The following is a 16,282-nucleotide window of genomic DNA, read 5'->3' as shown; positions in this document are numbered from 1 at the left end:
TTTTTTCTCTAAAGATGACATAATGTCGAAAACGCATAGGGCCCTTGTTTGAAGTGACGTCATCTTGTTGTCCGTTCGCAGCCTGAGATTCATAGCTGGAGGCAGCAATGCTGCTAGTACACAGGCGAGACCTTCCCTAGTGTTGGGAAATAGACACATCTCAATGTAAATGCATTATAGTTTTGGATTGTTTTAGTAGAGAGGATTTTAGACTATATAGCGCCTTTTATCCCCTGTCTATGATCTGGGGAAGGAGAGAAGATTAAATAACAATTAACCGCATGTTGGTTGGGAAGATCGTGTAATGTCTACCCTATATTTGCTAGAGAGGACCGGGGTTGTTTTAAAGGGGTTGTAAACCCTCAAGCTTTTTCACCTTAATGCATTCTGTGCATTAAATGGTGAAAAACCTTCTGTAGTGCAACTGCCCCCCAGAGCCCCCCTTTTACTTACATGAACCCGATCATTCCAGCGACGTTCCAGCTGCTGTCTCGGGTCCTCGGATAGATTGATAGCAGTGGGAGCCACTGGCTCCCACTGATGTCAATCAAATCCAGTGACGTGGGAGTCGGGGGCCGGGCCGAGTTCTGCTGTCTGCATCAATGGATGCAGCAGCAGGACTTGCGAGCGCGCCCGCACAAGTGCCCCAATGGAAAGCGGCTGTCCATGGGGGCACTCGAGGAAGAGGAGGAGCTTGCACCCTCCAGTTTTAGTAAATCAACCTCTTTATGTATTTGGATTATGAATTTGGACACTGATAGATGATTTTTATTGCACTGAATGAATTGGATGGCACAGGACATATTTAAGAAGTTCTCATATTTTGTAAGTTTGTGTTTTATCACATGCTTATGAATTTACTAAGTGTGGTTTTTGCCATTGCACAGTTTCAGATTTTGTATGCTAATTGTTTTGAGTGACCACAGCTGCAGATAGAAACAGTAGATAGATTTGGTAGTTTTCATATGGCACAGACTTTACTCTGATGAACATGTGCACTGCCCTATCTCCTACAATGTAGTTCTTGGTGCTTTAGTGACCTTTACCTAGGTATAAGCAGTATCATACCTGGACACTAATACACAAATGGAGACCCCAGCGGGTGTCACGGTTTCATGTAAAATATTTCAGGACATTCCCTAGCCCTGTGCAAACACCAGCATTCAAATATTAATTGAGGTTTTGTGGGGGCCTGATTGGTGATCCTACAAGATAGGAGCAGGTACCCTAGAATATACAACCTAGGTATACAACCCTATGGTAACTTTGCTATACTATATAAAGGGGGCTTCTAGATTCCGATAAGCCCCCCCCCACAGACCCCCACAACCACCCGCCAAGGTTGTGGGGATGATGCCCTTGTCCTCATCAACATGGGGACAAGGTGCCTTTGGGGGGAACCCAAAGCATCCTCCCAATGTTGAGGGCATGTGGCCTGGTACGGTTCAGGAGGGGGTGTGCTCTCTCGCCCCCCCCCCCTTTCCTGCAGCCTGCCAGGTTGCGTGCTCGGATAAGGGTCTGGTGTGGATTTTGAGGGGGGCACCCACGCCATTTATTTTGGCGTGGGGTTCCCCTTAATATCCATGCCAGACCTGAAGGGCCTGGTATGGAATTTCGGGGGACCCCCACGCATTTTTTTCTTCATTTTTTTCTTCATTTTTTTGTTTTCTTAATGCTAACATGACCTGTCTCAAGTCAAGTTGAAAGGTGTACCTGTTCAACTTATGCAAATGAATCTACGTGGCTTGACATTTACTAAGATTTTTCAAAGCACTTGAACGTGCGCAAATGCCACTTTCGCATGCAGGGGGCATAAATTGACCTCACGCAGCTCCAAGTGTATTTGCAGGAGCAGAAAGCTTGCTCAGAGAAAGTTACTTTTCCGTTCTATTTTGGGCATATTTGACAATTATAACAATACTTCCTCACATCACCCACATCACCCCCATAATATTGACACTTCCAGGTTCTTTTAATTCTGAGTTGAAGAGAGTGTGCGCCAGGTCTATAACGGCGCACCGATCGCCGCCTCCCGTGCGCTGGCATGTTATTAGTGAATGGGGAATTGCACTGTGTTACAGGCGCAAATGCTTTGTGAATACGAAAACGGCTGCTGCGCATCGGCATGCACCGCAACTCATGGTGTAAACCTTTTGTAAATCAGCCCCCATAAGCCTTCAATGACAGATTCGCTAAAAACAAATTTCGGGAGTAACTAAATAAATGTATTTTTCGGACGAAAATGAAATTACAAAATGAAATATTTCAGTGTGCACATGTCTGCTAAAATCTATTATTATATACATTTCTAATACTCCACTGCAAAGCGAAAATTAGAGTAGTCAATCTATATTTCTAGCATTGTCTTTGCTGTCATTCTAACGTGTGATGCACCAGTGACTGGAGGGAGAGCTGTCAGTCATGAAATTGCTAGTGAAAAGAAAATGAGTTAATAGCAGGTAAACAACATTTTTATGCTGTCCGCATGTGCAACTTATTATCAGACAATCTGCTTTATATGAAGAATGCAGACAAAGATAGGAATGGATCATGGATCATGTAACCTCTCATTGACTCTAAAGCCTAGTATACACAATGAGATGATCGGACGAATGATCATCCATTTTTTTTCTTTTGCATGCTAGTCTCCATATCGAAAACAAAGAGGTTACTAAAATACAAAAATTCTCGTATGATTTGTACTGTATTGTATTTGAATTATATTTTCAGATGAAAATTGTACTGACTAAATGAAAATCGTATGATCTGGTATTGTCACTTCAGATAATTTTGGATGAAAGCTGTATACTAACGATCAGATTATCGTACGATCACTTTGAAATCTGTATTTTTTATATGCTTTTCTGATCAGGGCTTTACTCTATTTGAGCCAACATTCAAGCTCATGACCAACAAGAAAGCTACACAGTCACCTGGGCAGCATTGACTGTGTTCAGGTGCTCTCAAGACTTTTGAGAACTTCTCTCTGCATGAAAAACACACTGAGGAACCCTATCTTTCTCCCCCAATCCCCTTACTGTCCCCATACCCTCCTACACTCCCATACCATCCCTCCTCTTCATTTGCACCAGTCACGACTCATCTATAAGGGGCACAGGGGCGCCTCCCCCTAATCCATTCGCCTGGTCCCTAATCTACATACAGGGCGCCGGATGCATGGATGTTTTTTTTTCTTTTTGAAGAAAATGATTAGAGCCTGAGGCTCTAATTGGCTTAAAAAAAAGGGTGGGCTCAGTACACAGAGCACTGCGCCCTGAGCCGACCCAGTTGTGTGACAATAACAAATTAATATTCGCTATTGTCTTCCTGATTCTCCTACTGGCCAATCAGGAATCGGGTCCTGAGACTTGTTTGGCCAGGAAGTCTTAGAACTCCCTGGCCAATCGGGTCTCAGGACCCACTTCTTCTTCGGCCGGGAGGAGAATCAATGGCCGGCTCTTCCTTCCCCCTGCCTCCTAAGGTAGGGCCTCCCCCTCTGTCTACCATGGGGGCGTGGAATGCCGCATGTCTGTCTCTCACAAGGGGGGGGGGAAATTGCCACCTTGCTGTCTGTCTACTGCGCTGAGTGGGGGAATCGTCACTTTACTGTCTGTCTGCTGAGCGTAGGGGGGAGTGTGCCGTTAGTTAGCCGATCGCCCCCTCCCCCCAAGATATTGAGCACCGGCCCCCACTGCTTTGCACCTTAAACTTTTACGCTTTCTTATTCCCACAACCCCCTCCCCACTGCGGTCCTACCTATAGCCACTTGCCTATTGACCAGATGACCCCCCTCCCCTTCCCTAAAAATTTTTAAGCTGCTATCTCTACTAACATACCCAACAGGAAGCTCATTGCCTATTTCATCTTGTTCCTATGAGAGCAACACTCTCTTTTTTTATATCAAATAATTTTTTATGATTATTCATACAAACAGATGATATATCAAATAAGTTCAATAAATATCTGAAGTTATAAATTATATATAAGAAAAGGAAAGCAAAAAAACAAAAAATAAAATAAAAACGTAAACCAAACAAACCTTGCACCTCTCTTATCAAATTCAATTATCACATAATAACCAAAGCATAATAGGAGCATAAATACAATCTACTAATCAAATTAAATTAAGTTCCAATAATATCAGTCGTGAAACTATGGAAGCATCCTCTCTGCAGCTTCAGTTTATCTTTCTTTGCATATTAATTTCTTCTAATTCTCATCTACTCTACTTCCTTCTACCTCAGTTCCTTACTCAGCTCCTTACTCCCAACTATCTTCATTGCTTTTACTCATCTCTGCTAGATAAACTGTCAACAAGTTTGTTACTAGGTTCTATCCACCATAAACCATATTTGACCTATGACATATGTGTACCTCTATGCTTATACGTACAATTTTCTCTTTTAAGTATATAATTAAGTTTCTTACCCATTGTTTATTGGTTGGAGGATCAGCAGATAACCATTTTTGTAGAATAATGTTACGTGCTAAGTATAACAATCTTATCCATGTAGTGTACATCTCTGCAGGTAATGCTCCATCAGGTATTATTCCCAATAGCGCAAATTTGAGCGTTCCTATTATCTCAGTAAAGCATAGTATATTTAGGATTGTGAATATTTTTTCCAGATAACAATGCAACTTCGGACATCGCCAAAGCATGTGGAGAAGAGAACCACTGAATAGAGAGCATCTCAGGCATAACGGTGTTATATTTTTTCCCCAAGCATGGCGTTTTTGTGGGGTATAATGAGCCCTATGTATAATAAAGAGCTGAAATAGCCTTTGAGAAGGTGAAAGAGATATCTTGGGAAGTTTTTCCAGAGTTCGTGTCCAGTCCACCTCATCTAGATCTTCTATGTCATCTTGCCACCGGACAAAACTATTTTTATGTTTTTCAGTATTCTCTATTATTTGTAAGTTGGGATAAAGATCTCCTATTAATCCTCGTTTAGTACAGGCAGTTGAAGTTGCCTTTGTTAATACTGTAATTGGAATTTTAAGCTTTGAGTTTGTAGTGCATGACATATTTGAAGATATTGATAGAAATTTGTATTCGTTAACTGATATCGGTCCTTTAATACATCAAAGGGAAGTAGAACATCCCCTTCATATAGCTGGTACAAGAGTATTATGCCCGCCTTTTTCCAATCTAAGAATTCCGAGAGTCTGCCCAGTTCATAAAGACAAAAGCTATCCCATATGGGCGTATGTTTCGTATACCCCATATGCTAAGTGATATTTCGCACTGCTTCGCAAATCATGTGGATCAAGTAGAAAGTAGGAAACCCCCTTTTATTATAAAAATGGTGAGCTATTATTAATTGGACCAGAGGGTATTTTTTAAATTGGGATGCTATTATCTTCTGTGTCGGGTCTTCCATATTCACTACCTCCCAGCCATGCCAGTGTTTTAATTGTGATGTGATAAATTATAATCTTACATTTGGTATCACAATTCCCCCTTATCTATGGGCTGTTGTAATATTTCTAGTCTAATTATGGGGTTTCCCCCTTCCACACAAAACACCTAAAAACCGAATCAATGGTCCTAAATAATCGTAACCTTAACCATATGGGGACAATTGTACAGTATATATAGCATCTGGGGCATCCACACCATTTTCACCAAATTCGCTCTCCACATCATAGACAGTGGAAATTTACTCCAAGTTTTACACTGTTGTCTAAATTTGGCAAAAAGAGGGAGCATAGTCCTATCTGTATATCTGGTAATGTTCAATGTAATTACCACTCCCAAATATTTAAATGATGTAACCAAGGCCAGCTGTTGAATCTGGCGCGGATGTCACTTATACCCAGAGTCCACGAGTCCACTATATTTGTAGAGTAGTGGGTAGGCTCCGCAAGTGGTTCGATGACCAGAGCAAAAAGGAGTGGGGATAAAAGGACATCCCCTGCCTCTTCCTGCTGTACAGCGATGGGCTGATACACATCCATTCACCTGTATCCTTGTACTTGGGGAATCATACAAAAGTTGTATCCATTTAATAAATCTAGGACCAAACCCATACAGTTTTTCCACAGAAAAACCCATTCTATACTGTCGAATGCTTTAGCTGCGCCGAGTGACATTATGGCTCTATTTCCCACATTATCTGTTGTAAGTTTAGGAATAATCATCAAATATTTGCTGTGGATCTATTAGGAATAAAGCCTAATGGATCGCAGTGGATTAATTTTGAGATACATCTTGACAGTCTAGTCACCAGTGCCTTTGCCAACAACTTAATATCTGATGTTAGCAAAGATATTGAAAAATATGAATCAGGGTTACTTGGATCCTTATCGGGTTTCAATAAGACTATAAATACTGCTTCATTCATAGAGGGGGGTAGTGAACCCACCTCCATGGCGTAATTAAAGACGTCAGCAGTAGAAGGTAGCAGTAGATCCCCATGCTTTTTATATATTTCCCTTGGAAGGTCATCTGGTCCTGCTGCTTTATTATTGGGTAGGCGGGATGCTGCATTTCTCAACTAGTCCAATGTTAATGGGCCTTCCAAAGCCACCCTTTCCTCATTTGAAATGCTTGGTAGATCAATGGGATCGAAGAATTCATCCAGGGACTCCTCCGAGTAGGATACCTCGCTCTTATATAGTGCCTGATAAAATTCCCCAAATACCGCCAATATTTCTGGGAGTAGTATCAGCTCTCTTAGTTGAAAATGAAGATTGTAATTCATTTATATATGATGCCGACTGTTGTGCTTTTACTGTAGTTGCCAATAAATGTCCTGTCCCCTCTCCCTCCTCAAAATATGGTTGTTGTAGAAAAAATCTTTTATTTTCTGCCTTTTTCTTAGCCACTGCTGCATTATGCTGTCGGCTATAGAGCCATTCTTTTTTTGTATCATCGTTAGGGTTGGTTATATATAAGAATTCAGCTTTCATCATATTATCAGCAAGTGTTTTTTTCCCATTGCCTAGATTGTTTCTTAATTTTTGATATCTGTGCAATAAAGAGACCTCGGACGTATGCTTTCAATGCATCCCAATATATCAAAAGTGAAACTGAATCTTTATTTATATTCTGATAAGCAATTAATTCAGTCATAATTCCTTCAGCTGAAGGAAAAAGTGACAACCAATATGGGTTCACCTTCCATAATGTAAATCCTGCATTAGTCCTAAAGGAAAAGTTTAATACTATAGGTGAGTGATCTGAAATACTCCTAGCCTCATATTTAATATCACAAAGGTATGAAAGCATAGAATATGTCCCCAATGCTAGATCTATTCTAGAGTGAGTTTTATAACTGCTAGAGAAGCATAAAAATTGCCTATCTGTCAGATTACGCTGTCTCCAGAGATCTATCAGTCCCAATTCAGCTACATATCTGGCAAAGGCTGTAGGGCTCGATATACCGTATTTTCCGGCGTATAAGATGACCTTTTACAGTAAAAAAAAAAAAAAAGGGGGCAAAGAGCACGGGTCGTTTTATATGCCGGGTATAAATTTGGGGTTGTCACATGCCAGCCGCCAGCTGGATGTTAAGCTGCTCACTGAGTGTGCGGTAATACTGTATGCATACAGTATACACCGCTGAGCCAATCCCGGCAAACAATGTATTTTCTTAATGAATACAGAGTCTGCTCGGATTGGAGTAACAACCTCTGCGAATCCGAGCAGACTGTAAACAGTAGCCTGCTCGGATTGTGAGAGTCAGAGGCGCGGGCTGATGATGTTACAGCCTCTGCGAATCCGAGCAGGCTTTGTATTCAATAATAGAAGACATAGCTCACCGTGATTGGCTCAGGGCAGTATACTGTATGTATACTGTGAGAAAGCATGTTACCCGGTACCAACGTAGTTTCTGAATATACGGTTTTACCGCACAAAGGGGTCGTCTTATACAGTGAGTATAGCACAAAACCAGTGGTTTAAATCGAAAATTAGGGGGTCGTCTTATATGCCCAGCCTCCTTATACGCCGGCAAATACAGTAGTTTGCTTTTCTGTTATATTATATTTGTCCATTATGGAGTCCATATAATTATTAAAATCATCAAACAATAGGCATTCACTATATTTTGTCAGATATGAACTGAATATACTCTCTAAACACCTCCGTTGAATCTGGCGGGGGATATATATATATATATTTCCAAGCACCTATGGTCACCCAGATACTTACTGTACAGTACAAAAAAATGCCTAATTCATTAGAAATAAGTATAGACACTCCTCTAGAGTATGATGTATATGTAGAGTGATACTGAGTATTAAACTGATTTAGTTTTAAGTAATGCAACGTCTGAGGATTTAAGTGGTTTCCTGAAGACAAATTATTGAGGGAGCAAATCTCCCTAGTGAGGTAAACACTGCTTGCCGCTTATAAGGGATACCCAGACCCCTCACATTCCATGAGATAAGCACTTCATTCAAGGGAGTCAAATCAAGCTTTCTCCAATAAATTAACCAAAATACATCAAATACCGAAATACATCAAATCCACTGTTTTTCACTTCAACCCATGTCTATTTCTCTCCACCCCCAGCCCACCATCCCCATCACCCAGTCCTTCACGGGTTCCACCCGTAAAGGAAAGGGGATGGGCACGGGCAGTGGGGGAAGGAGAAGAGAGACAAACGTATATTCCGATAGGGGAAAATCATCAAACATACACAAACATACATATAACTAGAGGTGCAACGGATCAAAAAACTCACGGATTGGATCGTTCCTCGGATCAGAGTCACGGATCGGATAATTTTTCGGATCAGCAAATAATAATTGAATTTGCAAAAACCTGTGAAAATTCCACCGCCATATAGTCCCCACTGTAATATCCACAATCTCCCCCACTGTAATATTGGCTGAGCATGGCTGGGTACCGCTGAGCATGGCTGGGTATGGCAGAGCATGGCTGGGTATGGCAGAGTATTGGCAGGGTATGTAAGAGTATTGGCAGGGTATGGCAGAGTATTGCCAGGGTATGACAGAGTATTGGCAGGGTATGGCAGAGTATTGGCAGGGTATTGCAGAGTGGGCTGTCAAAGAGCAGCGCTGTGGGCACTACAGATGCAGCCCACAGCGCTGCATCCATCCGATCTCTCCCCCTCCACTGTACAGATCAGTACAGAGAGGGGAGAGAGGAACCGGCGTCATGACATAACGCGGGTTTGTTTACAAGTGATCGCTCCATCATTTGATGGAGCGATCACATTGTAAACGGCCTGGGTGTAGAAAGATGGTCGCCGTTTCGGAGCTAGGCCGAAGCCGTGGCCTTTCTTAAGGCCATGACCGCGGAGCGCGGCGTGTGCCGATCCGAGCAGGGTGACCCGTTCGAATCAAGGGTTGGTGACGATCCATTGCACCCCTACATAAAACCAAGCAAAACACAAACATAGGGGCTATCTGATCGAGAAGGCCGCAAAAAAAAAGATTAGCATTCTCTCTGCCCCTTTCCCCTTCTCAAAATGTCCATTCATATTGAAAAAAAATAGGAGGGAGAGAAAATAATAGAAAAAATTCTCTTTTTTTTTTTTGGAATTAATTTGACCGTTTATAGTTAACCAACCACTGGGTTGCTAGTTCTGGAGATACAAAAAATGTGTATTGCCGTGCACTGAAACTTTAAGTTTGGCTGGAAAAAGTATAGAATAGGATAAGTCCAACTGCCTCAATCGCCACTTCACTTCCATAAATCCCACCCTTTGGCACTGCACTGCTGCTGAGAAATCTGGGAAAACTAATTTTTGAGCCATTCATCCGTAAATATGAGAGTTGTCTAGCTCTTTGCAAAATAGTATCCCTGTCTTTATAGTTCGTCATTTTCAAAATCAGGGTCCTGTGTGCACCTCCCACAAGTGTTCCTCTGATAGGGACTCTATGAGCTCTTTCCACTGAGAAAAAAAAGAGGAAAGATGTTCTGGGCCCATCATAGTTTTGAGTAATTTCTCTATAAATTCAACTGAAGTATTTCCCTCTACTTGTTCCAGGAGACCTACTATTCTAATATTATTCCAGCGAAGGTGGTTCTCCATGTCTTCTAATCGAGATTCAAGTATAGATAATTGCTGCACAAACTCTTTATTAGAGTATCTTCAGCTGTAATTATTCTTTCCTCAGCAGCTGTCATTCTCTCCTTAAAAATTTGCATATCTTGTCTGATTAAAGTTAAATCCTCCCTCATTCCCTCCAAATTGTGGGAAAGGATATTTACAGAGTTATTACATGTAGTAATGGCTTTCAGTATATCTCTAAGCGTATTACATGCTCTGTGTCTGAAGTATTCAATATTTTCTAAGCTTTAACATATTTATTGCACAAGACTTCCTCTGATGTTCCATTGCTCACTGTTTCGCCCTGGTGTTCCAATTGGGTTATTTCTCCTTCTCCGTCTTGAATCTGGGCCATATCTGGGCCAACAGAGGTTCCCTCCATGGCTGCTCCTTGTGATGAAGCGGAGGATGTAGGCAAGGTTTCCTCTTTGTCTCTGGTGCATGTGCAAATTTCTGAAGACGAGTGGCGATGTCTTGATTTACCCTACCCAATATTCTGTATTTTCTTCTATGTATTATTCTGAGGAGTACTTTCAATTACCGGCTGATCCCCAGGCAGCTCATATATCAGGCCTCCTCTGTAGCAAATTATAGATAGGATAAATATCTACTATAGGTGTAACGAGCAGCCACTATCTACACTCTAAATACCTACCTTCCCTTGTTCTCCATAATACTTCAGACCTCTCTATACACCTGAAGTTCAATAGATGTACATTTGTTACCAAACCTATTCAAATACCTATACCAATTTCACATGTATAATGAAAGACATTGATACTGTAGCATGTACTAGTTTAATTTGCAATGTAAAATTCATTAACCTTCAGGGCCAGTTCACAGAAGAACATGGTGCAGGAAAGGCGTGCTCCATGCACATTTCCCACACCGTGCTCTAACGCACTTCCCTTTGCGATTTGCTGTGAGTGCCAATGTATTGTTAAAGGTACCTCACACCCAGTACCATGCATATTTTTTTTATTTTTATTTTTACATACAGATGGACCAGTACATATCTCATTTTAATAGGCTAAATTTTATTTTTTATTTTTGTATGTTACATTTTTATTCCATACTTAAGCTAGACAATAAATCTTACAAAAAAAAATAATTTACAACTTAGAAGTACTGCGGTAATCACAATACTTATGGAGCAGGATGAATCACAGCATATGGAAGGTAGAGAAAGCAGAGTGACAGAGACATGAGCTCCTGACTGCTTTTCCTTCCACTGTCTAGTACCAGGCTGGGGTGAGTCAAGGGTGACCTGGGCTCAGATTAAGAGGGTTAAAGTTGACTAACAGGCTAAGTGTTGTTTTTTTTTATCTTGTTATTTTTGGTTGGAGTCCTGTTTAATAAAAAGCAAAAAAAAAAAAAAATTATAAAAACAAATGTTTATAAACCACCTGGATAGATAAGGAATATTCCCACTGTTGCAGCCTGCTCATTATTGTCCTATGGCCATCTTACATTGGTGATCTGGGGGAAGAATTTCCCTTTTATTGGTGGTGAATGGGAAGAATGCCCTTCTTACTTTGGTGATCAGCGGGAAGAATGCCCTTCTTACTTTGGTGATCAGTGGAAAGAATGCCCCTTACTCTGGTGATCAGTGGGAAGAATGCCCTTCTACATTGCTGATCAGTGGGAAGAATGCCCTCTTACATTGGTGATCAGTGGGAAGAATGCCCTTCTTAAAAAGAATTTTGGTGACACGTAGCTGGCATTGTCAAGTGGCAATGGCCTCGTAACTATGCAGGCGTCATCAGAGCAGAGGTCAATCAATCAATCACAGCTCAAGGAACCCCTAACAACCTCTAAAGGAAATCTAGGGTTCCACAGAATGGCTGCCTTAACCCCTTCCTACCCAGTCTTTAACAGGGCAAGGACTGCCTGATCAGATACAGTAAAAATAAAGTTTACCTCTCCAGCTTGTCTAAATTACAATGAAAAAGTATATTTTCTGTTCTAATAACTCTTTCTTTCTACTCTAGGTGGCAGATTTTGATTTCTCTCCTGTCACAGACAAGTATGAAACTCTCCTGGAATATAAGGAAATTCCTGCAAGAACATGTTGCACTTACTGCAGAAAAGACAGAACTGACGAAGAAACGGAAGCAGAGACTCAGCCCTTGTTACATACATGGTCTTCATCAACTAGGAGTACAATGTAACTCTCTATCTGATGCTGGTGCTTATCTAAAGATACCCATGCTCAGGTTCAGTAAATCATTCAGTATGGATGATTCTGACCATTTTGAACAGCTGTCAGCCAACAATGTATGTTTGTGCAGATATCAGCTAAGAGCATGATAATTGGATGAATGTCTCCTCACTCTAGTCCTTAAAGGGATTGTTCACCTTTAACAAAAAGCTGCATATACAGGTAAGGGGCATCTGTTGATAAAAACAAACTTTGCAGGTCTGACTAAGATTAAATAATGCCCTTGCTATAGGTGTATATAGGCCATTTGTGTACCTCATGAAGCCTGACTGGAATACTCCCAGGATGTTGCAAACAAAGGCCTAGTCTTAAAAGCGAACAATGTACTTTGTCTATCAAAATAGAAAAAGCTTTAGCAGCGCTGCAATAATCTCAAACACAAAGTCGTATGATTCCTTTCATCCGAGTGAGTGCAAAAAAATAATTTCAACTCTCATATAGGGCAGGAAACGATGATCATAGTTGCTTCAAAGATCCCATCACCACACCTCGTGGGGTCCCACTCCCTATAGATGTTACACTCACCAGATCTAAGTATAGATCACGCTTTAGAATCAGCTACTTTGTCCAGCTGGAGACTAAGGTAGACAAAGCACATTGTATGATTTTATGTGAAATCTATTAGTAGCTGCTACTCGTATTAGAATCTTTATTTACACATGTGAGCTAAGGGAAGTGATAGTGTACACATATTTATGCAACATAATTGCTTTTGTTTTATTAGAGGCCTAGTCATGCTCACCTTCACCATCACAGGAGAGAGCTCTTTCTCTGATGCAAACCCCCTCACATGCTCTCTTTCTTGATGCAGTAGCTCTGAGCTCTGCATTTAAGAATTTAAGATCTTGCTCCTGTGATGGTGGCAGTAATGACTAGGCCTCTCTTAGTAATGTCCTAGCAACATCCTGGGAGTTTTCCAGTCTGAATTCAGGAGTTAAGTAAATGACCTACACCTATAGCAAGAGCAATATTCATCTTAGATCTAAGCTGCACAGTTTGTTTTTATCTGCAGACGCCCCTTATCTGCTTAGGTAATTTATTGGTAAAGGTGCACTGAGCATGTAAACCACCAAGGCAGCAGTGGCATCACTATGAGGGATGACACCATCAAGTAGCGCTGTGGCAGGCTGAGGGAGGGGGAGCCAGGCTGATGCATTAACCTGCTCAGTGCCCTATAGCCTTTCCCACTGTCATTCGGAAGTGGCAGGCTAGCGGTGGATCAGTGACACCATTTTTTTACCACACTAGGTTACACCAATCCTAGTGACGCCACCACAAGGCAGGAAGAAATCTGTGAAATTTCCCTAACAGAAACAAAAGCAGCAATTATATCATTCCTGACAAGGGTTCTAACCCCTTCCAACTCTATCCAAAGCAAAGGAAACGTTTCCAGTGGACTTCTACTTTAATTAGTTATTATTGTGCTGTATATGGGTACCTTAAAAGTTGCCTTAATAAGCTCAGCATACAGCTAAGTACTGTACTCATAAATTGTGAAATTGTGAACATTTTACATTTTTGATTAAATATGTGAATTATAAAAACGACATCACATACATTAAATGTAGCACTTTTTCATGCTATAATTGGGACTGGAAGTATAAAATGGACACTGGGGCAACTAAGATTGGCATAAAAGTATCAGCTGAACATGTCAAGAGTAGTAGATTTAACGTAGAGTTCCAGTTAAAGCCTAACAAGTCTTAAAATGCTCCACCCCCCTCCTAACACCTATACTAACTAACCTGTGTAAAAAAAGATACACATACCTACCTATTTTCAAGCCGCTCCTGTCACGGTCACATGATCTGGCTCCCTTGTGTCAGCCAGCGGCAGCTGCAGGGGAGAGGAAGGAGCACTGACGATGGCTGCACCATGGTAGCCTACAGGTGATGTCATTGCTCCTGGCTTTTACAGCTGCTGTCGGCTCTCTTTCAAATCCCCTGCAGACCTCGTTGGCTGACACAAGGGATCACAGGACCAGACTTGGCTGACAATAGGTAAGTATATACATTTTTTTTTACACAAGTTAGTATAGTATATTATAGATGTTAGGAGGGCGAGGAAGCATTTTAAAGACTAGTTTGGTTTAGGCTGGAATTTTATTTTAGGGTGCTAGCATTAGCATAACTACTGCCGCAGCAGCCCACTCATCTGCTGCATGGCCTGGGCCTAGCTAAAACTGTTGGAGCAGTCTCAGGTTAAGTGTCCTCTCCTTTGAGAATGTCTTCATCAAATGTATTCCCTGCATTTAGCATGCATGAACTACACTGCATCTGAGCACGACAAACCAAAAATGCTATTTAATTCATTTTTAATATTCAAAGCAAACTCACCCAGCCTTCCATGTCTTTGTTTTGCTGAGAAATCACTTTGAAAAACACCTCCCTAGAATTTCTGGCCGTGTTTTCATACAGATTACTTCCTGGAATCCACCTGCCCTTAGCTCAGGCATGCAGGCAGGAGGGTGTGCTTAGCTGAGAAAACCCAACCTCCACTCCTGAAGACTTCTGCGATGTATGACATCATTTGCCTAGGCAGGAAACGAGGAAGTAGCTGAAGAAATGTAAAAAAAACAAAAAAAAAAACAGTTATAAAACAAATGTAATATACTTTCCAGTCTATTTACTAATGCTAGCTGCATGAGGATTAAAAATAGTCAATGTTGACTAAGAGAGTGAAGTTCCGCTTTAAATATTTTTTCAAGTTTTCCATATGGTTTCTTTCTCTTTGACAAACCTTCACATTCTACAAGATTAACTACTTCTCTTAGTTATTTAAAGTGTAAACTCACCCTTGCAGAATATCTGCAAGGTGACCTTACACTGGACCCTCTCCCCATCCCCCCAATCCCGCTGTACAAGATTGCCACAATCCCCTTCTGTCAGACGCCCAAAAGCTGCTTCACAGGTCCGAGGATTTGATATCCTGGTGGCTTTCTCTTTTCTCCTCGCAGTGCTGACAGTCTGGGCTAGATGACTTCTGATTGGTCAGCATCATCCATGTGAAAGTGCTGGCTAATTAGAATCCCCGCAGTCCGTAGTGGCAAAGCAATATGGACACAGGATTTTCCTGTGGGGTTTTTAAATCCCCGGACCGGTGAATCAGATTTCCTGGAGCCAACATGGCAGCAGACATATGATATAGCTCCACCCCTATATCCACCCACAGGACCCGTTTAGCTCTATAAAAGTCTTCCTGAGAGCTACCTCCTCCATTCTCCTTTTTGTCCTCAAAGATCAACACCTACAGACCATTACAATCAGGATAAGCTCTTACCCGCCGAGTCCCGACTATGTCAGAGTTGGTTTGGGTTCAGCCTCTCCCAGCACGCAGTCCCACATCTTAGGCTGCTAAATGCACCAATAAGGTGGGGAGCCCTTTCTGGTCTTTTGGGGCAGAGGTGTTCTCTAATCAGATGATATCCCTCTTCTGGCATGCCAGCAGCTGGGACTGCATGATGTCTTCTCTCCTATGGAACTCTCTCCAGGTCTGTCAATTTCTATAAAGTGTTTTTTTTTCTTTTTCTTGCTCTCATGTCTCTGGGACCCCATGCACACTATGCAGCATTTTGTTGTCTGGTTTCCTTTGGATTTGCCGCGACCCTGTGGTGCAGGGGCATGCCTGGTTGCATGCAGATTGGGGCTCTTGAGGTTTGACGTTGTATTGTGTGGTTTTAGTGGATCTGAGCAGGGGCGTAACTATAGGGGGTGCAGCAGTCGCGACCGCAACTGGGCCCTGTGATGCAGGGGGCCCATGCAGCCCCCTCTACATATGGCCGGCATCAGCATAGTCAGCTAGCACACACTATTACATACCCCCTCCATATCCCCCTGGGGACAGGGACCCCTTCTCACATGGGGACAGGGACCCCCACCTCCCCTTGCGACAGGGACCCCTTCTCACCTGGGGGCAGTAACTTCATCTGCCCTGGAGAAAAGGACCTCATCTCTTCTGGGGACAGGGACTCAATCCTGCCTAGGGACAGTCCCCCAATGGGGCACCTAACAATGTAAAAAACTAAATAAATAAA

General features: G+C 42.0%; 1 protein-coding gene across 1 annotated transcript in view; it reads left to right on the top strand.

Annotated features, from left to right (window-relative positions):
• TMEM130 (transmembrane protein 130) overlaps window positions 1-13,796 on the top strand; it is a 79,346-nt gene extending 65,550 nt beyond the window's left edge. Inside the window, exon 8 of the mRNA XM_077449046.1 lies at window positions 12,020-13,796. Coding sequence (XP_077305172.1) covers window positions 12,020-12,199 — 180 coding nt within the window. The 3' untranslated portion in view covers window positions 12,200-13,796. The remainder of the gene's footprint in view (window positions 1-12,019) is intronic.
• Window positions 13,797-16,282: the final 2,486 nt, after the last annotated feature.

This window comes from Lithobates pipiens, unplaced genomic scaffold (assembly GCF_037356315.1).
Source record: "Lithobates pipiens isolate NorthernLeopardFrog02 unplaced genomic scaffold, aLitPip1_a1.2 Scaffold_22, whole genome shotgun sequence".
Lineage (NCBI taxonomy): Eukaryota > Metazoa > Chordata > Amphibia > Anura > Ranidae > Lithobates > Lithobates pipiens.
This window is presented reverse-complemented; position numbering and strand designations above follow the sequence as displayed.